The sequence below is a fragment of the Ciconia boyciana genome, chromosome 9 (genome assembly GCF_034638445.1).
Source record: "Ciconia boyciana chromosome 9, ASM3463844v1, whole genome shotgun sequence".
NCBI classification, from domain to species: domain Eukaryota; kingdom Metazoa; phylum Chordata; class Aves; order Ciconiiformes; family Ciconiidae; genus Ciconia; species Ciconia boyciana.
This window is the reverse complement of record NC_132942.1, coordinates 26,403,185-26,428,024: the sequence shown is the minus strand read 5'-3', so window position 1 is coordinate 26,428,024 and position 24,840 is coordinate 26,403,185. Positions and strand designations below refer to the sequence as shown.

Sequence of the window (24,840 nt, the reverse complement as noted above, 5' to 3'; positions counted from 1 at the left end):
GTGTTCATTTTAATGATGGTTAACAAAGTGCAGTGCTTACCCAAAGTCATCATTTGTTAGGAAAGTGACATCATTGTCTGTATTTTACAGTGAAGTTACTTTGTTTGTACTGTGGCCAAATGGCATAGTTCATTTAACCATAGTGTGCTTGTCTTGATTGCAGCACATCATCGTTGCCACCACTTGACTGGCCTTTACCGAGTCATTACGGGCAGTGTGAACTGAAAATAGAAGTCCAGCCTAAAACTCATCACAGAGCTCACTATGAAACAGAAGGAAGCAGAGGAGCAGTAAAAGCATCTACTGGAGGACACCCTGTAGTGAAGGTAGGAAGTCTGGCTTTCTTGAATAGAAGATAATATTTTAACTACAATTTTTGGTATTTACAATGCTGTGAATTGTTACCTTTTGTGAAGCTTACGGTCCTTCCTGGGTAAGATTTTCTCCCTTAAATATAACTTGTTCAATACAAAAGTTAGTTTTAGAAGTTTCAAAATTAACAGTTTGCTACAGTTACAGTGCATGTCACTATTTTATGCTGTATGCAGTTTTATGCTTGTGAATGGATTCATGGTGCAATAGTGTATTACTTAACGTATTCAACATGAACTTCAAGGAGGAAGGAGTGTGCATGGGGGCAGGTAAGAAAAGTCATGATAATAGATTAGTTGGAGCTATACTGAAATATGATATGGCTTCATTTGAATCAGAAATCACCTTTATTTTGGTGTTGAGACAGCTTCTGAACACTATACATGCCTCTTGTTCATGTTTTTATTACATTATTTCTGTGAAATGGTACCCATAAATTCTGTTAACTTTCATGTAAATGTTTGGAGTAACCTTGACTCTTCTCTTTCTTCAGCATGAATCAAAGGTTATTACTCACAGTTTAATGGTAGCTATCTCCTTAAAAGTAAGGCATCACCTAGTTTCATTAGATTTGAAATGGTTATCTGTAAGGACAAGTAAGACTTGTTTCTTGCCTTCTTTTTTTGACATCGTTTCCATTGTCTTAAGAGTCATGCAAGCTTTATTGTCTCTTAGAACAGTTTGGATCAGTTTCAAGAAAAGGCAGTAGTGCAGGCAACAGTCTGGCTAACAGAGGGTGGTGATATACTGACTGTTTTGATAACTGGTACCTGCCATTAACAGTTGCTTTGGGTTAGCTAATGCTAAATATTCTTTAGCTAATGCTAAATATTCCAAATGCTAATGGCATCTAAAGCATATTATTTAAATATTTTGCAAACACCATCCAATTATTGTTGAGCTCAGAATTAGGTGTAAGGTCCTAGTAAATTAGGCTTGGCTTTCATAAGAGAGCTTTGCCATCATATTCTCTTTGAAGGCAAAGATGTGCGGGTTTGGTAGTGTGGGTACAACCGTGTGCACAAGCTGTGGTGTGCTCCTCTCTGACTGTCAGAGTACAGGTGTGTACACAAACACCTTACTCTATGCTGGGAAGACTTCTGGATTAGTTAGGGATAGTCACTGATGTCTCCTTTAATATCTACGGTGCCAGCTGGCTCATGCGGCTTGAAAGGGAACCCACCCTCTCATTCACTGGATGTGGGGAAGATTGTGCTGAGGAACGTTGAGACTTCTTAAGATGCCTTGATTTATCAGTTTGTCACATCCTTGGGTGAAAGCAATGTCTCTCATTCACCTCAGTCTTGCTTAATGGTCTTTATCTTAATCCCAAGCCAGGTTAAGATAAAATTTAACTGTTCATTTATAAGTCAAATCAGACAACAATTATAACATCTTTAATTTTTTTTCCTATTTGTCTTATAGTGTGATTACATTAAGGTTACAGCGGGGTTTTTCTTTTCCCCCAAATCCAGGGTATTTCTTGTTCTTTTCCAGCAAAATGATAGTCAGGGTTTCAGTCCTTAGTCTTTCACTGTAGCAGTCTATACATTAAAAACGTATTTGATATATTTATCCTATTCCAATAGTTGGAAGTAACTCATTACTATTTGAGACCAGTTGCAAAGTGCTCATAGGATTCGCATAATCAGTCCCCATTCTCTTTCTCCTACTCATACAGTAGTATATACATGTTATCGCTTTTTCTCCTTATGGTTTATTCCTCCTCTCTGGCAAGCAAATTCTGTCATGCTTTGTAATTACATCAGTTTTGGAACAGCTCTAATGTTATACCTATATAAATGAAGATGTACCAGCAGAATTTAAATGTCTTGGACTATTTGCTCCTTTTTCCTTGCTAAGCAATCTCCTCCCTCCAAAGTCTTCATCTGATGAATTTCTTCTCTGTCTGACTCTTAGTCATATTCTTTGGGCTATTTATCAAACTCTGTTTCTTCTCTGATGGCTTACCTTGAATTTTTTCCTTCCTCCTTTTTTCCTCTTAAGACTTTCTATCTTTCCTTTCCCTCCCTCCAAAAAAGGGCTGGTTATCTGCATCCTGTCTTCTTTCTTGAATGTCTTTCCTTATCTTTCCATTTCCATTCTTAATCTGAGCTCTTCATCCAACTTTTATGTTCCCTACAGACTTGCTCAATGTTTTCCTTTTCATCACAATACCATGGCCTAACCAGCTCCAACTTTCTTCTGTTGTCAGACCTACTAGATTTCTTAGTACAGTAGAGGCAAGGATCAAGTGCTTATCAGGGAGGTCTGCAACTAGAGAAAATTGAGGAAGCCTGAACTAGGCTGGAATCTGAAAGTCGGCCGGGCACACTTCTTCATGCGGAGCATTATGTTGCTTTAGTCAGCAGAGAACAAGTAAACACAACATTCACATGCCAAGGTGCTGGTACTGGAATTTAACACATCATTAATGCAGGCAGAAACTTGAGAGATTTTAGCTGACAAAATAAGTCTCTGCTGAGATTTTGCAAAGTGCATTCAAAAAATTTTTTTTTTTTGGTGCTTGTGTCTTGCACTAATATTTGCATTAAAGGAACTTGTTTTGCTGATGTTTAAGATTTGACAAATATATGTGGACTTTCTTTTGCTTACAGAACGAGGTGCTTCTAAGCTGCAGTACTAGATGCAAGTTAGAAAAACAGATCTGTAATCTATGTGACTTGCACCAATGATTTTAAAAGCTATTTATTTGCATTAGAATTGTGAAATACCTTGCTATGATAAGAATGCTGTTTTAAAAATGGGGATAGTATTTATGTGTCTGACAGTCTCATGCTTAAACACATGGATTGTACTATGCCTCTCTAAATTAAAATGAATACAAATGCAAATCAATATTCTATTTTGCAATTTGGTCTCTTCCAGCTGGATTAGAAATTAATTGTTGTGCTTGATGGGAGAGAGGAAGTTGTTAATACAAATCGATGTTTTGTTTCATAACTTTTTACTCACTGCTGGGAAAAACTATGCTAAGAGCCAAGTTTGGTGAAAGGTAAATACTAAATAGCTGGGAGCAGATGAAAATTATTTTATTTAAATACAAAAGTGAAATCTTTTCCAGCACTTCTGGAAGCTTATTATGCAAATCCAGTTCATGATATGCATTACTGTTTGTTTCTGACTTAACTTTTCTTTTTGGTGCTCTTAGCTTTACACCAGTCACTTCCATGTGTGTGATCATTGCAGTAAAGTACTCAGCATTTTCTTGTGTGAAATAACTGTATGTTAACCAGTGTCAGAGACGAGAAAGGATGTGGGTGAATAGAATAGACTATTTCAGTTGGAAGGGACCTACAACGATCATCAAGTCCAACTGCCATGTCTTTGGGTGCCTGAAGGCCTGTGCGCTTTTTCTTGCTACACAATTTGTTTTGCTCTTGAACATTGTTTTATAGAAAGCTAGAGTATTTAATTTCCGAACTGTGAAACCTCTGTAGCTCTGCACGTGCAGTTGATGTATTATTTAAAATAAAGACTTTAAGATAGTACATAGCTTCAAGCCATTAATCTATTAGTGCATGTCATTAATCTATTACTAATACTGCACCATACCTGTTGCTAGGAGACTTAGCTTCTGACAAATTTGGCATCATCTGTTGTGAGTACGTTTAATCAGCTTATTTCCAAATGTGAGGAAATGAAATGAGTGGAGCATCATGCTTTGCTTTGTAAGTCCATTGACTTTAAGGAAGCAAATTCTGTAATGAAATTCTCTTGTTTTCAGCTTTTTAATGCAAAATGTTCTAAATAGCAGATACCTGTCATTTTAATCTCTGCTTTCTTGGGAGTGTGTTCCAGCTAATCCATGCCACTGGAACAATTTATTTTACCTTGGTAGAGAATCTGCAAGATAACGCTGACAGTTTTCACAGGGAAGGAATAAATAACTTGGCAGAATGGTGAGCAAGAAGGAGGGTGACATGTTGAACTTTTATCATCCAAATTATGTGGAAATTTTGTATTGCATTGTCAGAAGACATAGAAAGCCTCTGAGCACTGTCTACCTTTACCATTCTAATTCAATAGGTTAGAGTACTTACTTTACCCATCTACAAAGCCTTTTAAACAAATAGCTGCCACATTTCATCTGACTCTAAATTAATGATCATCATTGTTTGAATTTCCCACCCTTCCCATAGGTCAAATTGTACATAATAAAAATCATGTTTACACTTACAATTTGTTAGAATGAGATTTTGCTGTTATCTAAAATGGTTAGGGTTCTTCATGAGATTTCACGTGGATAATTTCACATGGAGAGTTCACATGGATCAAAAACATACAAGCATTTTAGAGCAGGTGGGCACATGATAAGGATCTCTCAGGGACTTTTTTTATTTTTGTATTTTATTTTTGTATTCTGATCTAAAATGACTGTTATTCTTTTTAAAACAAACAAACAAACTTGTTTTGTATACTGTGTCCCTGCTATTCATGTAGATTTCTGCAATTTTCTGAGTTTTCTTAAGTATTTTAAACATAATGATATCTTTTGGTAGTAAATCTATAAGCTGTGTTGTGTTCAACAAGAAGTATTTCTGTTTTATCTTTTGTCCTGTTACTAGTGAAGAAGGTGATCTACATGATATTCTTCTTGATAACTGTACAATGTGATGTACTGAGGGACTGTTGCACTAACAGCTATTTGGTAGCACCATTGTGTATGCAAGAAGGAGTATCTGTCCTGTGGCCATTTACCACAGTGGGAATCGGCTCTAGATGTGAACTATAAGAGTAATTTATTCTAAAATTGATGCTGTATCTGTAAACAGACACTGTATAGAATCCACTTGTGCCCCATGCATGCAAGATAAATTTGGGGCAGTGGTAGCTATTAAGAATTTGCCTGTACCATAAGTGTCTTTTTGCCATTCTATGAAGGGTTTAAGAATAGAATCATTCATCCGTTCCTCTGCTGTAAGCAAAATTCTTAACTGTAGTTAATTATGCAGTAACAGAGGAGGGGAAGCATCGTGTAGTCCATATGGACAACTCAGCAGTATTACAGCTGAGGAAAGGTGTAAGATAAAAAATGAAAGAAATGTTAAATAAAAACTAGTTTATTTAAATGGTTATGCATTTCTAGTCACTGACAAGCAAACGGAACCTCCTGGGTGAGGTTTAATGGAGACCTGTGAAAGAGGGACTGAAAATCAGCTCTGTTTAAAGTGATTGCAGAGCTTGAAGTTGTGACTGAAGAGCTGCAAGGGAAGAAAAAGTAAACTAATTGAGCTAAAGTAAACTAATTTTGAACTACTTTGAAAATTCTGAATTGGGAATGAGTCCTCAAAAAGCCTGTCAAACTCTGCCTGAGTTCTGGTGGAAGAAACTATAACCTACAAGAGAGGATTGAACCGAGCAATGTCAGAGATGATCTGATAAAAATAAACGAACGAAGAATTGTCTAAATGAGTGTATGTTTCCTGGCCTATAATTCTGTGGCTGTCACCTTTTTGCAGGTGTTCCGTGTGGCCAATTCATGTAACTATTTGAATAACAGGTATAATTTCAGAGTTCTCTAAGCCAAATAAACAGCACGCTTTTTCTGTGTTTCATCACCCTTCCCACTCTTCCTGCCTTTCACTTTTCAATTTTTATTTTTGAATTCTTGAATTCTTCCCTATTTTATACATCACCAGAAGGCAGACTGTATCCCAGCTCTAATTGCTTACTGTTGTTTGGTGGTAACAACCTGCAAATAAATCTAGAAGGCAGAAGGTAAGTCTCAGCCTGTGTGAACCATGTAGCAGGCTGTATTGGGACAAACATTGACCTTTGGATGAGATTCTAAAAAACCATATCTTTCAAGAACAGGTTGATGACTATATAGGCATTTTCTGCTCCAGAATCCCCAAAAAAGATAGTAAAAGCCGTATTGATGCATCTACTATATGTTTGAATACTCAATCTAGAAAATGCAGTAATTAATGTGAAAAACATTTAATATGGCAGACGGGACGACAGAGTCGTCTGCTTCTTGTATCCTGTGTTTACTAAAATGTGGAAAAGTAGTAATTTTTTTCCAAAGTAAAGCCAATTTATGTTTTGTTTCTATAGGTTATGTGGGAATAGCCTATTTCTATCCTGGAAATGCTTGTCCAAAAACTGTCCATAGCATAATTTGGCATTGGGAGTTGGTATTTCAGGAATAGCACATTTTTTTTCAAGAGTGTAGAGCAAACTGCAGATGGATAGTGTATTGTGATGGCTAGTTAGGTGTGACTGGCAATTCTGCACTGTGTGAAGCTGTACTATTAGGCTAACATTATTTTAGCTATGAATTGATCTCCTTTTTGGGTAGTGTAGAATGGGACAGGACTCTGAGCTAAAATACTCTTCAAAATATGCCTGAAATTAGTATTTATAACACTTTCAATCCCATCTGCAAGCAGTGAGTAAGTGTGTAAAAGTGTGAGATTTCAGAAATAGAAATCCAAGTTTTTAAAACCTTGAAGGATGTTCTTTCTGTATGTTGTGTAAACATATGGTATCATGACCAATAATGCCCTGATATTTGCAATTACTTATTTGCTTTAGTCTTTTGCAGGACCCGTTTGTCTTTGTGATGACCTTTAAAATGTTTTTTAAATTGGACTTGTGCCACTATCTAATAGTTTATTAAAGTTTGCTCCTTTTATGTCTCTCTATTTTGTTTCAGAATTGCAAAGGTCTGTACTGTTTTAAAGTCTTCGAGTCAGTCTACTCTAAGCTTATTTAGCAAAAGAGGAAGGAGGATGCTTTTTTGATGTGCATGCTTTTCCTTCTCAGTTGATGGAAAGGTACATCAAATAATCAAGTGATAGAAAATAGTACTGCACTTCAGGAAGGGGAAGTAGATGTTGTTTCGGTTTAACATATTTAATTTTAAAATCAGAAATTTAACTTTTTGTAACATTATAACCTTTGCAGAATCAGAATGAAATTAAAAAAAAAAAATTCCCATGTGCTGTTAAGACTGTCTGAGCCACTGATTGGGGTATTGCCTAATAGATCTGAATGGAGTTTTCTTCCATGAATTTCTCCAGTTTCTTTTAAACAGTCCCTTGAACATTACAGGTCAGCACTCGTTGCACCTCTGCAAGGCCACAAGAGATGACTGTGGTCAATCTGATTTTGAATAACTTCCCTGAATTCTAATTTCTTGGGTTTATATATATGGTTTGTTTCAAGCTTTTCAAAATGCAACTGTTGATAAATTCATGATAAATCTTATCTCTGGTGTTAGTCATTGTGTGTCTTTTGTTTCAAGTTATGTTCATCTTCATGCCTTTGGATCTTTGTCATCCCTTGCTTTTATTCCCAGGTCATTGTTAATAGGTGTGCTGTTCAGCTTGGCAGAGTAGCCCTTCAGCTTTTAAACCAGCAGTCTTCACAGTTCTTTAGGCAAGTAGCTGCACAGCACTCGAAAGTGAACTTCTTGTGGAGAAATGTCTGAAGAAAAAAGCCTCATTCTTCAAACCATGCACTGGTGCCTCTTTGATATTGTCTAAAAGATTCCAAGCTTGTGGGTCACATCTCTGTTGTCTCAGAGGGCAAAACATTTCAAAGGCATGGTTTGCGGTTTTTTTCTTTAAATGAGATAAAAAAATATATATTTTTTTACTTTAGAAGTGGACTAAAATTTAATCAGTGAAAGTTCTTTTCCTTTAGGATTGTTTAGGTTTCATGGTGAATTACACCGTAGCTTTACTCAGTCTTCCAAAGTAAAAACACCTAATTCAAGGAAACAGCTTTACCTTTCCTTTCACCTCCATATAATGGGGCCTTCATTCTCCTCTTTTGCCCTCCTTACCTTACACCTTTAACTTTGGGGGGTGTTCTAAGGAATATGGAAGTCACTGAAATGCATCTAACTGCCATGAGACTATCAAGGACAAAATAACTAGTTACAACATGCTTTTCATATCAAGGTGTTGAAAAGCCTAGGAAATCTCCATCTGAAGTAAATGCTTAGTAAGTGCTTATAGTTCTTTACACAGCTATTTATTTCCTTCCCTGTTCCTCATGTTTCAACTGAGGATTTTTATATGGGTACCGGTGCATTTGGTGAAGCTAGAGTTGTTAATTGAGTCTTTTGTTCACTGAAGTTATCCCAAATTTTTCCCCTGACATGTCTTGTATTTCAAGACTATGCCCTATTTTTAGGGAGGCCTATTTGTATGTGAAAGCTTTCTTTCTAATCAGCCTACTTTACCAGTCCAGTAATGCCATAAGCAGTGAATTAATTGTGCAAAGGCAAAGGAGCACTAAAGTGTTGATAGAATCTTCAGCTTCAATTAGCAAGCAAAGAAAAGGCACATAAAAGATAAAACATGATTATTTGAACCCCAGTGAAAGTTTGGTTAAACATGGCAATTTCCTAATAAATGCTGGAAAGTGTTGCAGGAAAATTGCTTTAAAAAGACAATCAAATGGGTTTTGGCATGGTCTGAATGTCATTGGTATCGTAGTATTGCTTGATTGCTGAGCATAAAACTTAGCTAATTAAATTATTTTTCTAACTTCCCCCCCCACCCCCCAAGTTCCATTTTTTTTCTTTATTTTTTATTCTGAAGGAGTAGGCATGTGAAACCCTGACATCACTTCTGGATTCAGTGACACTATTAGGTATTGGGGTTTTTTGTAAATAAACAAAGGGGGTTTTGGTTCAGAAAAACAGACTGTTTCACAGTATACTAATATTGTCTGATAAGTACCTGTTTACTGTGAAGTGTATATTTTCTGTTGGATATTTTTCTCAAAGTCTTGTTACAAGTCGTAAGAAATCACATCTTGTGGATAAATAACATTTATGTTTTAATAGAGATTGGTAATACTTGACCTGCAATAATAAATGGAAAACACAGACAGAACCTTCTTAATTTAAAAAAGGCGGGGAGGGGAGGTAAAACTTCTAAATATTAGAGACTTTAAAAAGTCTTCTCACAAGCTTGTCGAGTGTTGCAAGCTTTCCTTTAGATCAGAGCATGGAATTGATGACATGTGAGCCAGATGTGGCCCCAGTATAATATGCCTGTAATCTGGAAATATGCTAACTTATTTTTTCCAGGTTGATGCCTCTTACCTGATGTGACCTATTTGCTTTCCTCAGCATGGAAAAGGTTCTCACCACTGCCACAAAATTCCAAGTTTAAATGCTGCTGTCTTTAGTGATCAAATTAGTCTATATAGTCTCTAGTGCTACACTTTTTTTTAAGGATTTTCCATATGTGCATTAAGAATGTATGAATGTTCTTGTAATATAAAATACAACTTCTTGATGATCCAAAAATTCTCTCATTAACTTACTGTCTTTGTAGTTACTTGGTAAAAATTGTAAGCTAAGTATTGACATGCATGCATGAGTTTACTGTATGCAGTATAGTAATATGGTTGGAACTGCTTTGGCATGAAGCTCTTCTGGCTTATCCTGTAGTGACCTTCAGTCTTTAGCCTTCCAGCTTTAGTTTAACTTACGCATGCACTGACCTTTGCTATGGAAACGATATAGAAACACAAAAACAACTTGGCTGAGTTTCCCCAGCAAAGCAGTGGGTGGTGTATCAGTATTCTGTTACAGAGGAGGGTTGCTAGAGGTCAGTAGTGACAGTGTGCAGGAACTTACTAGTTGTCTACAGCACACTGTTAGCTACTCCTGGGAAAGTGGTATATCTTTTTTTTAAGTAAAATTAGTAACTTTTTTGTGTGTATTGTGCACCTCTAGGATTGCATGTTAGTAGAGTAAATGCTGGAAGGTATACTTGAAAATATACCTAGTGCTCAACCAGTAGTTTAAGTTACTGTACAGTTACTAAGTGACCCATGACTGAATCTTGGGCAGGCTGATATTGTAGCAATCTATTGTAATGCGTCTTCATCATGGTGACTCTGCAGCACTTACAGTAGGTTGTAAAATGCTGTTAATTTAAATACCTATGGTCTGTATAGATACACTATGTTCTTATATGTATATATTGTGTATTCTTTACTAAGGTGAACCAAAGGTACAGATGCCATGGCTTCATTAGATATTTGACCATAACGTAGTATCTGTTCTTTCAAGTTAATTATGTAGGTATTTTCATGGAAGAACGATTAGCAATTTTTTTTAACTGACTTAAATGTTTGGGCTGTTCAACATACAGAATTGTGCATAAAGCAGATGAGGTAAGAAGAAAGTGTCACCCTGCTGTCAATGAAACTAAGAACAATAAACATTTTTTTGAACAAGAACAAAACTGTATTTAAAAGGAATGCATTTTAATTTCCAAAATATGTAATTTTTCCTGATTTGAAGTTGATTTGGGGTAGTAAGTCTCCTTCGTTATTCACAAGACAGATTTTGCATTAATAATGGCAATTCAGGCTCCAAATATCATCTTTCTTTTGGAGGAGAGATGACACCATTACTAGGAGACGGAAGGTAGTTCAGATTCTGTGATAATTCAGTCTTCAGTGGGAACCAAGTGTGGTGGGCAGAAAGTTCTGCTTTGCTTACTATGTAAAGGTTTTCTGTAGGGAGAGACATCCAAGGCTTACTTTCACCAGGATTATTCACACAATGGACTTCAGAATACTGTCATACTCTTCACCAAACTGCTGAATGCACCTGCAGTTAAACAAGGTAGGAGTACTTTCAAATGAATTAAAGTAATCCAGCATTGTCCTCTGTTCTCAGGAATGGTATGACACAGGCTGTCTTAAATTACGTGGTGCTAGGCACAGTGTGTGGGTTTCACTGAAGGCTTTGAATGATTATGTAATAGAAATTACATGGGATGTGCAGGCATCCTCTCCACAAGCTATCGGATCATTTTCTACCTCCCCCTTGGCTCACTGGCTCCCACAGGCTCTTCTCTTTGATTACAGACACTGTAAATTTTTTATTTTACTCTTGCAGAATCCATGTCATGCCTAGAGTTGTCAGCTCACTTATTAGACAAGATTTAAGGGGAAAATGTTAATTCTAAAGCACAAATTTGTATAATAAAGGTTGGGGGGTTTTTGTTGGTTGTTTGTTTTTTTTTTTTTAATCAACGTGTTGTTTTTGACAATCTCTCTGGCTGCCTCAAAATTTTAGCTAGCACATAAGGCTGTCTCATTAGCATCCATAGCCTATTAAGCTTACAGTCTTTTGTGCTGTAAATACAGCTGTTGGAAACATGAGGACACTGTGCAACCTGCTCATTGCTTGCTTAAGACTGTGATATGTTTCCTTTTTATGTGGCCCCGTTGCTGTGATCGGGCCCTGAATTACACTCTATAATGTGGGAGATGGGGTTATTCTTTCCTTACCCAGCCCCCAGCTTACTTAATTGCCACACTTGCACACATTGGTTATATTTATGGCTTTACATTGTTTTTCTTTGATGCTGTTCTCTTTTTATTTTAAACCTTGAATAAATGCAATAAATCATCTGTAACACAAAGTATAAATTTATGAAGTCTCTGCTACCTTGCCAATATGTTACCTCTCTGCCTAACCATGTATGTATATTCCAGTACCTTTAGCAGGACTTCATTGCAGATCCTTTACAGCAATTCGTTTGAGACAAAGCTATGGTGTAAGCATCCGATTGACGGGGGGGAGGGGAGCTTGTTAGCTTGTTTGTTTGTTTTGAGACTGGTTTACACTTAAAAGCATGGCTTTTAAGTATATATGAAATTTTCAGGGTTTTGTCCTGATGTTATTACAGATAATTTTTAATTACGAGGTGCCTTATTTGTATGTTTCTGTATTATAACATGCATAGGTTTCTTCTAAATTACGATAAAAGCGTATTCTGTTGCATTATAATATTTTCCCTTGTAGTTTCCTTGGGGCATTGGATTTCTTGTTTGTTTTCATTTAATTTAATATATAAACCAGAAGGGAAGTGACTAAAGGTGGTACTACTCTGTGGGGTCTTGTGGTTGGGCGTTTTATTATTTCTTCTGAAGCTGTGGTAACATAGTTTCAAATTTCTACTTTGGTATAGCTAGTGTAGTGTAGTGATGTGAGACAGTCAACAAGCACATGAGCTCGTATCACAAGAGCATTGTACAGAAAAAGCACTTGATAACCTATTGATATATAACTAATCTGTGGGTGGGGTGGGCATTTTTGTCAGACTTTCACACCACTTTCCCCTCCCCCAACATGCTTTGCAGAAACCAGGCCCTGTATGTCTTCCATAATAGCCTGTCTGGGCAAGCATGGAGGGTGAACTTTGCTCAAGAATAATGGAAGCAAAACCGATGACACGGCTTTGGGCAATTCAAATGTAGTATATGGCTATAGCATCTCATGGGCAATACCATTGCAACTGCTGGTATGGGGTATATTTTGCTACACTACATTAAGCTCCTGCTCTGTGTAGGCTTCTGATGAGGACAGTTTCTCCACTGACTGTAGACAGACCAGCTTAGTTTTACGAGTATCCCCACCCCCACCCCTCTTTCTCTCTCTCCTATCACTAGTATCTCTAGAACTGTTGTGTACATGTCCATTGTTAAGGAAGGGGAAGATAGCTTTAATTGGAAATGAGCTTTGTCACAGTGACCCCATTTGGAAGTTATTAAAATTTTTTTAATAGGTCTGGCTTGTAATTTATATAATTCCCAGTATTAGAGTGAACACACTTAAAAAATGTCACATTTAGACTGTATTCCATTTTGTTAAGATTTAATTTTAACGTTGAGGAAAATGCGTGGTGGAGTAGCAGTGTTGAGAACTTGGGACAAGATGGCTGCTGTAAATGCTAAACTAATACATGTCCCTAAATTTTCTTTAAACTCCTGAAATAATTCACACTCATAGAAAATATGAAAATATTAATTTGGTATTTTAAAAAAAGGTCTTTTGGAAATATGTTGGAGTCCTGCATCGAGTATAAAAAGGAACTTATGCGTTTATATATTTCATTGATGTAAGAGTCCCTGTGCTCCACTATCAACACAACAATAACTGAGAGTAAAGTTTGTGGTGGTCCAGTTGTGTTCCTGTAGTTTACAGGTGACTTCTGACAGATGAAGGGAGAGACGCCTGTTAGTACACTGATGGTCACAGGAGGTTCTTTGTCTCCACTGTAACACCTGGAAATGCTTGAATATCACATTTCTTTACATGGGAAGCGACTGATAATCTAGACTGTCTCCACTCAACGGCTCAGGGGTTTGGGTTGGTTTGTTGGGGTTTTTTTGCTACATTTAGCTCTGTTTGTACTGAGAACTCCAGGGAGAACAAAAAGATTTTACATATTTGACAGAACAAAAGCCTGCAAATAATAGACATACATATAAAAATGCAAATAAATGAGATCATGTAAGAAATCAGTTGGAAATATGTCAATTATAGGACAAGACATGGTATTTGGTAAAAGTTGCCATGACTTTTAAAGATTGCTTGGCTTTTTGTGGCCACTATTTTTCTTTCATTATAATGAGGGTCTGAAGGGGTAAGGTTTGTTAAACCCATGAGGAGATGTGACTTTTTGATTTAACGTTATTAAGTCGGTTTGTTCTGCTTGCCTGTGCATGCATGAATTCTCGATGGTAGCTGGAATCAGGTGGGGAAACAGATGAGAATTCATTGAGTTTAAGGACAGAAACCAGTCTGCTTTAGCGCAACCTCATTTGTAGTCTATGTACAATGCAGTACAAATGTAGTCTGTTTTATGGTAAAAGTTGAATTGGACTGGCCTTTTAAAGGCATGACAGCTGGGAGATGTTGTACATCTCCCAAGAAAGGTACAAGGAGATTTGAGGACAACAGAATTCAGAATTCTTTGTCTACAGCCATGAAAAGCAGCACAGTCTCCTTACTGCAGTAATCATTTAGAGATCTCCCAGCCCGGAAAAGCAATAGAAGCACTAATTCTGAACTGTTGCCTTTCTTTCCTCTCCATTCACTTAAAAAAAAAGTAGAATGGGCATTTTCCCTGAGAGCAATCTCGTAATGCTGCGATTGTAACAAATAATATATTCGATCTATTGAGCTTTTGTGTCAGCTGCTCAAGATATGTATGTTGTTGCTCAATAACAGTTATATGCTGTAGGTTGTCTGTAGATTTTCATCTGCAGCATGTCTCAGGAATTATTTTAGATTGTGCGTGTGCTGGATACGAAGAGGTGAAGAACAAGCCTCAGTTGTTCTGGGTTTATTTGAGTAAGCTCACTTTTATTTGTCTTAGGTGGTCTAGATTTTGGCTCTTCTGCTTCTCGATCACATTTAACCTCATTGGGCAAATGGGAAAGACACAAACTAGAATTAGTGGAAAAGAAATATGACCACGCTGTTGTATCTAGATGGATTAATTAATAAGTATTACATCTTGGACAAAAGCATTCATGTAAGGCTGAAAGCTTTAAGAATGGCTCTTGAAAGTTCCAGACTTCTGTCGCAAACCAAATTTCTGTTCTTGATTGAGAAAGCTCTAATAAAAGTGACAAGACTGGTAGGTGCTGTCATAGCCATAACTTGAATATAGAAAACAGGTGTTCATTTGGTGTACATAAAATTTACTGCCAATAGTAGTGCATCAAGATACAAAGAATCTACAGTGGTGCTTCTGATTTCTAGGTGTGCTTTGGTTTTTTGTACTGCTGACTACTGGTGTTAAATTACTCTTGTAAGTAGGTTAAATTGACATGGGTTTGTTTGTTTGGTTTTTAAGTGTTGGTTCTGTAAAGAGCTTGGATAATATTGTTGTATGACCAAATAACTCTCCCTAGAGACAAAAATATTGACATAACAAAACCACATTTAAAGAATGACTGTCTGGCCCTCCTTCCAGTTTGAACAGAATTTGATGTTGAAGTCGATGAAATGTAAATTTGCTGCATTGTTTTTTATAAATTATATAACTTGAAGTGTGCATTAAATCTGCCAATTGCAGGAAGGTGAAGTAAACCTCATGGATTTATAAGACATTTTATAGGCTTTGGATTTAAAATTGCAGTGGCTAAAGGAAACTTGCATGTTACTGTTGGTTAAATTCGTTTCCTTAAATCTTCTGGATAATATGTTACCAATGTACTATCATAAAATTAGCTTTTTCTTTTAGAGGGTTGTTTTGGTTTGGTTTTTTTTTTTTCCCCTGATGTTTCAATGTGTTTTGTGCCTAGAATTACTACTGTTAGCTCAGGCAACAGGTGGTTTTATGACAACTGAGTACATTGGTGGTTAGTCTTATATTTAAGAAAATGAAAGATGCATGAATTAACATTTATCAAATTCTGGTTTTTAAAACATTTTCTTTGCCAAAAATAAACCATACTTGATTTTCCAGCTATGAATTAAATTTTCTTTGTCCTAACATGTACATTTGCATTCACAAAACCTCTTAAGTTTAATAAAACTCACTATTGCATTCCACAGTAGAAAAACTAAACTTTAAAATATTTTTAGTATTTCTAGAAACTAGCTGTATCTTAGTAAAATTGATAATTTGGCTTTGATTAAAAACAATATCAGAAACACACCTGTAACATAGCATAGCTTGATGTAGAAATTCTGTAGATAAAATGTTTCTTTTCTCTTGTGAGAGATTCAAAAGTAATGAAGATATTCTGATATCATTTGTTTCTGGTAAATGTTGTTGCTGATACTTGTATTGCGGGACAGATATCTCTACTCAGTTTTCTGATTTCTGAAGAGATTGAAGAACTTTATAATTAAATACTACTCTCTGACTCTTAAGTCTTTGTACTAGTTGTGTATTTATGCACACACAAATGCAGTAAAAATCAACTAATATTTTAATATTACGTCATCTTTTTCATCAGCTCCTGGGCTACAGCGAAAAGCCAGTAAACCTACAAATGTTCATCGGAACAGCAGATGATCGCTACTTAAGACCTCATGCGTTCTACCAGGTGCACCGAATCACTGGAAAAACAGTTGCAACAGCTAGTCAAGAGATAATAATTGCCAGCACAAAAGTTTTGGAAATACCACTGCTTCCTGAAAATAATATGTCAGCCAGGTACATCACAGCATAAATTGGCTGCTTAGTTGCTATGTGTCTCTTTTTTTTTTTTTCTTTCTTTCTTTCTCATTTGTGCAAAGGTGAAAGAAAAATCTTGTAGAATAGCTTATTTTCCACAAATATGGCTCACGATTAAGATAGACACATCTCTTTAAACATGCCAATGTTTAGGTAGTCAGAAATAAAGGAGTAGAGACAGAGGGAAGCTCATAAGATTGACGGAGAGATAGATGAGTGCTTCTGGGATTATGCTTCCCCATACAATCCATACATATATATGACTCCACATTTGTAGAATTGCATGTGGGCTACTGGCCGGTAGAGTTTTTCTTTGATTTTTACAAAGACATAAGACTTTTTTTCTATAAAAATACAGTCATACAGTTTAGTTGTTTGTTTCTTGATTGAATGTGGTGATTTAACTTCTGGTATCTTGGTAGGCCTTTTCCTTGCTTTGATTATTTTTTTCTTTTTAGCAGTTGCGTTATTCTGACTTTTCAGGTCTTGTCAGATAGAATGTGCTAAATAATAGTTTAATGGTTAGTTATAGAAACAATTAAACTGCTCTGTTCTAGCTGGAGGGTCAGTGAACAGAGTAAAGCACAATTATTTAGGTATGTAGCACATTTTATTTATGTAGACTTCTGAAGTCAGCTTAAATTTTCCTAGTTGCAGACTTCATGCTAGTTCCGTTGAATGCTGTGAACCCACGATGATGTGCAAGATAACACTCCTCACAAGTTTGTGTATACGTGTTACTTGATTAAAGTACGTGTCTTGTATGAATAATCAGTACTATGTGGAATGGTAGCTGGGATTTGATGGCCACGCTTTTGTCATTCTCTAGTCCTTCCTAAGGCAGAGCTAAATATAGGTATCTTGCTCCTTGTAAATGAATGATGTTTACTATGTTAAATAACTTACTTCAAAGGTTAAACAATGTGCAATAACACATAATCTTTTAAAGGTTCAAAAAAGCAACAGTTAGACATTTACAAGACAAAATGTTTCAACAGAGTACTTGCTGCCATTTTTGACACTAGCAGATCTTTTAATCTCAGACAATTAAAATAACATTTAAAATAGCGTAACATGGGTAAAAAATAGAACGCTCTTCATTCTTTAACGAAAGAAAGGCTTACAGAGTATACTTTGGCAATAGTTTGATTCATTTTCTTCCATTTCTCTTCTGATCCATCCATCCTCACCTATCTCCAGTATCGATTGTGCTGGTATTTTGAAACTTCGCAATTCAGATATAGAGCTCCGTAAAGGAGAGACAGATATTGGAAGAAAGAATACCAGAGTGCGACTTGTGTTTCGTGTTCACATCCCACAACCTAGTGGAAAAGTCTTATCTCTGCAGACTGCTTCCATACCTGTTGAATGCTGTAAGATTGCTTTAACTATACATAATTTATACTCATGTTTTCTGCATGTGTCAGTAGTATTGTCATTTTGACAATATTTGTTGTCAGAATTATATATGTGTGTAAAAAGCATTGTGTGTAAAGAGCTAAATTACCAAAACTTAATATGTCTTTTTTTTTAAACATGGTACTTTGCCAAGTGGCAGCCTGAAGGTTTGGAGGAAAAACAATGTTTTAGGGTTAAACCTAATACTGCAGTCACACAGCTAGCAGCTTCAGTAGTTCCTGTATATGAGCAGCAGCAGGTGCTATGCCAGTAAAAATAAGTACTCATTTCAGGAAGAACTAATACCATTTCATTTACAAGAGTCTGTACCATTACTTGTCTTTATACAGTATTATCTAATGAACAGCTGAACTTCTAGAGAGTTCATTTGCTAAATGCTGGCACTAAGGAATCAAAACATGACCTTAATCTGAATTTCTCTTAGAATTCATTTTGTCTATAAAATACTAAAGTAATTTTTAAACCAATATTCCTATTCCTAAATGAAAAACTTCATTTGCTGTAACAATAGAGACTGTTGGGATTCATGGCTTCTTGGTGCTTCTTTTCTATAATTATATAATTTCAACATAATTTTAAAACCAAAGATAAATCATACACAAATACGATTTATATATGTAAATAGATAGCCATTTCAGTTTCACCCCTGATTCTTCAAGTTAGGATCATAAAAGAATTATTATTTGCTATGATTAATCACTATGATCAATCTATCATGATTAAAATTGTGAATAATAATTTTTTGCTTGATTTTTTTTTAAAGCTCAGCGATCTGCTCAAGAACTTCCTCAGATTGAGAAGTTCAGCATCAATAGTTGCTCAGTGAATGGAGGCCATGAAATGGTGGTGACAGGATCCAATTTTCTTCCAGAATCCAAAATTATATTTTTTGAAAAAGGACAAGGTAAATGCTGTCTTACTTTATTCTTGAAAACAAAACCAAAACCACTACCTGATCTTGATTTTAGGAAGTAAGGATGTTTTAAAAAGGAAAAAAAAAAAAGTTAAGTCACAAGTAGTAGTCTGAAACTTCAGTTTGGGCACTGATCTCTATACTGGTTGGCAATTAATGAAATAGTACTTCTGATTCAGGAAGACAATTACAGGCTAACTAACTTTGAATTGTGTGTTTTTGAAAGATGCTGTTAACAGATCATACCATGTATTTTCTCTTTCTTATTATAAAAAAATGAAAATGGGAACTAATGGAAATGTACTATTTGGCATTATGTCATGTTACATCTGATTTAATCATTGGATAGGAACTGACTTACTCCTAAGCTAATGAGATAAATATTAGTTAGAAAACACTACGGACTTTTTTTCCATATATTTACATAAGATTTTCCATAGAAGTTACTCTTAAGGGATGCATTTTTTTAAAAGTCTCAAGACCTGGCTCAGATTTGGTGTGAAGTGTATGCTTCAGCTGTGTCTATGCCTAATTTGCATCTCTAAACAGGCAAGTGTGCATGTAGGTGAAATACTGGCAATAAGCAGTGGTATGAACAACAGTGACCTTTTGTACATGTATTAAACATTTGTGTGCTTGACAAGCTGGTCAAGTATTTAATTGCCAAGAAATCAGAAACATTACAGTCAGTTGTATGACATGATTCTCACTCTCTAGAATCCAAGTTCAGCCTTCTAGGCAATGCTTAGTCATGGGTGAGAACTGCAGCAGGCTGACACTTGTATATTAGCAAAGTAGAGTTAAAAATTATCTTGCAGGCATACATTTCAGTTAAGGTATACTAAAGACATAATGTTTCCTTCATGCAGTGAAATCTGTAGAAAAATTTAACTGCTTCCTACTGATCTCATGAAATGAAACAAATTATTCTCTGGGAGGGTAGTTGATTAAATTTTTCAGTCTAATATATAGGAAATAGAATCTCAAAGTAAGCAAGAAACTTGGAGATTTTGGATTAATATTTCTAAAACTTCTTTCTTCCTCTCTTCTATCACTTTCATAATGATGCAACTCCATAAATAGAGAATTTAACACCAAAAAACCCCTATCAAATACTTGAAATACTTTTCATTTTTGTTTACTACAACCAGATATAATGAATGTTTCGCAAGTTTTCTTTGCTTTTGTTTTGTATTATACACAGGTGCTCATACACACACACTCTGATACATACATACTCAAAGATGTTCAGTTGCTGAGCATTCCTTCCTGGTTCTGTAGCTCTTCTGGATCTACATCTTGATCTTAATATTTCTTATTTAGACAAAATGCATAAAAAAGGTTGAAAATTTAGGACTAACTGTCTTAGTACATAGAGTTCCTTTTCTTCCTTGATTGTCCCTTTAATATAGAGAGCATAAAATTTGAACAACTTAATTTAAATTATCATTGCTGTGACTTGAATACCTAATTTGAACTTTTGGGAAACCAGTAGCAACAGTAAATCATTAAGAATAAAAGTTTGCAATCAAGTCCAATTCTTCTACGTCTTCTTATTTCCTTAAATATTTAAGTGAAAGAGTTGTGTTTTTTTTAATTAGCAAATACAACATAAGTAAGTGGGGGGTTTATGCAATAAAGTATTTTGACACACAACTTGAACGCTTTTTAAAGAGGTACTGCTGCTCGACAATAGGTTCCCTGATAACCTGCACAAAACCCAATAACAGAGAGAACTGAGTGCTAGATTAAGCATAATGGGTTTTGCTAGGTCAGAGCAGAGAAAGGTTCACCAAGGTGATTTAATTCCCTCACAACACAGACAACTTGGCTGGTATTTGAACTAAAGGGGTCTTTCGGTTCCGGGGAGGGTGTCTGTTTTAAATGTATAACCTGTGGGTATGTGCATGAAGATACGGCATATGTTATCTGTCTCTCGCATGGTGACTTATAAGTTAAGTCATCAGCATGTTTGTTTGAATAATCACAAGTGTTGGTAGTAAATTAACTACCTTTCAAAGGCATTTTTGCTTTTGAAAAATGGGGGGAAAATCCCTCTGTACACTTAGAGTACACACTGCCTCCTTTGGAATTAAATCTAACTGTATGTAATCAGCAGGTTCTGTTACAATGCAGAATCCTGCACAACAATCAACTTACGGACAATGTCTGTAGTGCTGAAACTCCTAAAGCATCTCTGTAATTTACACTTTGTTTACAATACATCTGTCAGATGAATGGCCTCTTTATGACTGAAAATAAACGCAGTTTTGTGTTAAGTATTTAAGTATTCTTAAGATTAAGTATTTAAGTGTTTTAGAAAATGCATTTTGCTTCAATTATTTGTAAATTTCTCTCAACAGATGGACGACCTCAGTGGGAGGTAGAAGGGAAAATAATTAGGGAAAAGTGTCAAGGGGTGAGAGAATTTTTCTTACTTTAGAAAGCTTTCTGTTTTAAAATGAGAAAGTAGACATCTTCATTGTTGTTCTGAAATTTATACTTCATTTAGTAAAGTAAGCAAATCATTGGCTGATTCAGACAGACAACTGGAGACTTCTAAATTGGCTTAATACTATAAAGTAGCCATTAAGATGATGCTTTGAAGGAACTGGAAATAGTATGCTTGTGAAAGCAATGAAAAAGAAATTGAAAATTGAAAAAAAGAAAACAGAAGATAATTTTGCTAAGATGACAAATAATTTCGAGTGCATTAAAATTTTTCTTAAAAGCTCAATGGTCCAAAATGCAATTCTTTAACTGCTAGAGTTTTTTTATGCTCTGGCAGATAAACAAAGCATCCTTTAGATGATGTGTCTATTTAATTAAAAGCATTACCTTCCAAACACTTGTGTTTAAAAGAAGAAAAAAATGTCTCCAAATAAATGTTTGCTTATTAGTACTGTTTTACTACGTAATATGCATAAACTTGAAGTTCACCAATTTCAAAATATCAGTTTGTTTTAGTTTTGCAAGTAAGTGTTTTAGTTTTTCTGTAATTAAGAGCAGTTTCATTTGCATTTGATATGTAAAACTTTTTTGTTTCAACTTTCATATAGGCAAACATCATACTTGAAGTTCCTCCATACCATAACAAAACCATTACAGCTGCAGTTCAGGTGCAGTTTTATCTCTGCAATGGCAAGAGGAAAAAAAGCCAGTCTCAACGTTTTACTTATACACCAGGTATTAAATAAAAAATAAAGTTGCATTTTATTTTATTTTTTAAAGTAGGCATTTTAAAGTAATTCAGACAGTCTTGTCCCTTTGACAGCTACGTAAGACTAGCTTTGAATTGTCTGTAAAACAACTTACTTAAGCTTGTCTAAATAAAAAGCTGAAATTTGGAGTAATAAGCTACAGTGCTATGATTACAGCCAGGTATTTCTTCGTTACACATTTTACAGAATAATTTGTATTCTACTTTTCTTTGATGGTGAATCTCAGAAGCTGCTCTTCTAAATAACTGTAGTGATGGCATGGAGGATAGTGAGATCCTAGAAGAACAGGTTTTACACATTCCCCCCCTCTCAATGTCAAAAACCCCCCCCCAGATTTACATACAAGGAAGATAAAAAAATATCCCACTTCCTCCCGTGACACATTGCAGCATATTGAGAGAAAATAGATTGTAATTTAGCCAGAAGCGAAAACTGTACCTTGTTAACTGTACATGTAGTTAAAACATCTTAATCCCTTCCATTTGGTATGAGGAAGTGGTTATTACTAGATATGCAATACCTGCTCCTTTGCCTGCCACTTACTTTCTTTACTGGTAAGAAATTCATACCCATTTAGAGTAGTCAGAATTCACAAGGTACCAGTGATGGCACTAGACCCTTTAGTATTGTTTGGAGGACTTGAAGTCAGGTGTCTGAAGGAGTCTTTAAAGTCGGATATGGATATTAATATATATCCATATCTGACTTAATATGGTTATATTAATATAAACTTATTAAAGCTAATATGTATGCTGACAAAGCAAACTACCATTAGTTTACACTATTTAAAATAAGTTTTGCTCACTTGTGCTCTAAAATTACCTACTTCATACCTTCATGTGGAATTTAAGCAACGTTACCTAGGTATTTGGTACACTGAGTATACGTTAATTGTGTTATCAGATTTATCTGGTATTTTTCAACCATTCTTAAGAATATCAGCTCCTAAGATAGTTACAAGACACAAACTATATTTTTGTTTCAGAAATCCATATTTAAATTATTTAAATGGTGGAATGAAATAATGACACTTACTGCTTAAATAAGAAGCAAGTTTAATTAAAACTGCAGCTTGTTATTGCACAAACGTTTTAAAATCCATTTTATCTATAGTTTCTTTAACAGTATATTGTATAAAGTAGTAACTGAGCAGTTAAGTGTTAGCATTTTTCTCCTGTTTGTACTTAAAATCAGTATCTTTTCATGAGCCTACCAGTAGCTTTAAAAAAAAAATAAATCCTGTAACTGAAAGTGTGTCAATTTGTAACTCTCTGTATTATAAGAACAATTGTTGCCATCATTGAAATCGGGGATATGCTGAAAGAGCTGCAGTAATTAAAACAACATGCGCTGCTCAAACTAGTTTAACTCTGTTGCCAAAGCTCAGCTGTCATCTTGATCAGAGGCCAAGGAAAGTTTGAAGCCAGCTAAAAATTTCATTCCCCTTTTCATAGTGCCTGATACTGAACTCTTGTCTGCCTATTTTCAGTGGAGCCCAGCAGCAGTACCCCCACACACACCTCTGAGCTGTATCCTTTAGATGTACTGGATTTTCTCTGGCTAGGTTGCAAATGTCATTTTGAAAGACATTCATTGCATAGGAGGGTATTTTAGAAGGGAAGATAACTGCCTTTGAATAAATGCTAGGAGAGTTCTTCTGGCTTTCAAGGGTTAATATAGCAGGCATAAAGTAAAAAAAAAGAGAAAGCAGAGCAAAAGAAGGGAAAATAGAGTAAGGACATTAACAATACTGTTGTGGCTGTTAAACAGCAATTAGCGTGTGTTTATCACAGGATACAAATGGGTTGGAATTGTAATACAGTGTTTTACTTTTTCTAGTTATAATGAAGCAAGAGCACAGAGATGAGGTGGATTTGTCTGCTGTTCCATCTTTGGCCCTGCCTCACACAGGCAATGTCCAGGGCCTGCATTCTATCCGAACTCAATTGCCTTCACCAGAGCAAGGGCATCCACATGACAATTTACTGTCTACATCACCCAGGAGCCTTGTGTGTCCAGTTCAACCACCATACACAGCAATGGTCACCTCAGCAGTATCCCACCTGCCACATATGCAAGGTAGAAACCTTAGTCCAAGTGAAGAATGTCATGTTTTGCCTCCCGCTGTGGTTCAGTCTTTTCAGGTAACATCAGCACCTCCTGTGAGGCCTTCTTACCAGCCTATGCAGTCTAACGATGTATACAATGGACAGTCTGGTCTTCCTATGAACTCTGCCTCCAGCCAAGGATTTGATACTATTTCATTTCAGCAAGACACAGCTGTACCTCATTTGATAAATCTTAGCTGCCAAGCTCTACCACCAATGCAGTTTCATTCTTCAAATCCAGGTTCTGTGTCGACATCAAGTACAGCAGGGCACCCGCTAGCACACCCAGCTCATTCTGGACAGTCATCTTCTCACCTACCGTCGATGGGATACCACTGCCCAAGTGCTGGGCAGGGCTCCATCCCTTCTGCAATGAGTCGGTCCCTTGGGCAGTCTTCTCCCCAGTTGCAGCAAGTCCCCTACCATTCTACAAATCCAGCATCCGCTTCATCCCCATCCCCAACAGCTTCCCACCCTTTGGTCCATTCACCGCTGTCTGGACCTTCTTCTCCCCAGCTACAACCTATGCCTTATCAATCTCCTAGCTCAGGACCTGCCTCATCTCCCCCGCCAACCACTGTAAGTCATTCAGGACAGCACTCCCCTCAAGCACACAGTCCAGCACTGGGAGGTCTTAATGCAGCATCATCCCTAGTACACCATACCGTATGTGATTCATCTCCATTTTCACCAGATGGGGCAGCTATTAACATTAAACCAGAACCTGAAGATCGAGAATTGAATTTTCAAACAATAGGACTACAAGACATCACACTAGATGATGGTAAGTGGATATAATATTTTAGTACTGGGATATA

At 36.1% G+C, this 24,840-nt stretch overlaps 1 protein-coding gene across 3 annotated transcripts in view; it reads left to right on the top strand.

The window, feature by feature from the left end:
- NFATC3 (nuclear factor of activated T cells 3) overlaps positions 1-24,840 on the top strand; it is a 76,242-nt gene that overhangs the window by 29,635 nt on the left and 21,767 nt on the right. For 2 of the 3 annotated variants that reach the window (XM_072871865.1, XM_072871864.1), the window contains exons 3-9: positions 164-326; positions 16,141-16,340; positions 17,562-17,734; positions 18,544-18,684; positions 21,057-21,112; positions 21,753-21,879; positions 23,754-24,806. In XM_072871865.1, coding sequence (XP_072727966.1) covers positions 164-326; positions 16,141-16,340; positions 17,562-17,734; positions 18,544-18,684; positions 21,057-21,112; positions 21,753-21,879; positions 23,754-24,806 — 1,913 coding nt within the window. Of the gene's footprint in view, positions 1-163; positions 327-16,140; positions 16,341-17,561; positions 17,735-18,543; positions 18,685-21,056; positions 21,113-21,752; positions 21,880-23,753; positions 24,811-24,840 lie in introns of all 3 variants that reach the window. The other variant, XM_072871867.1, reaches the window with a different exon arrangement.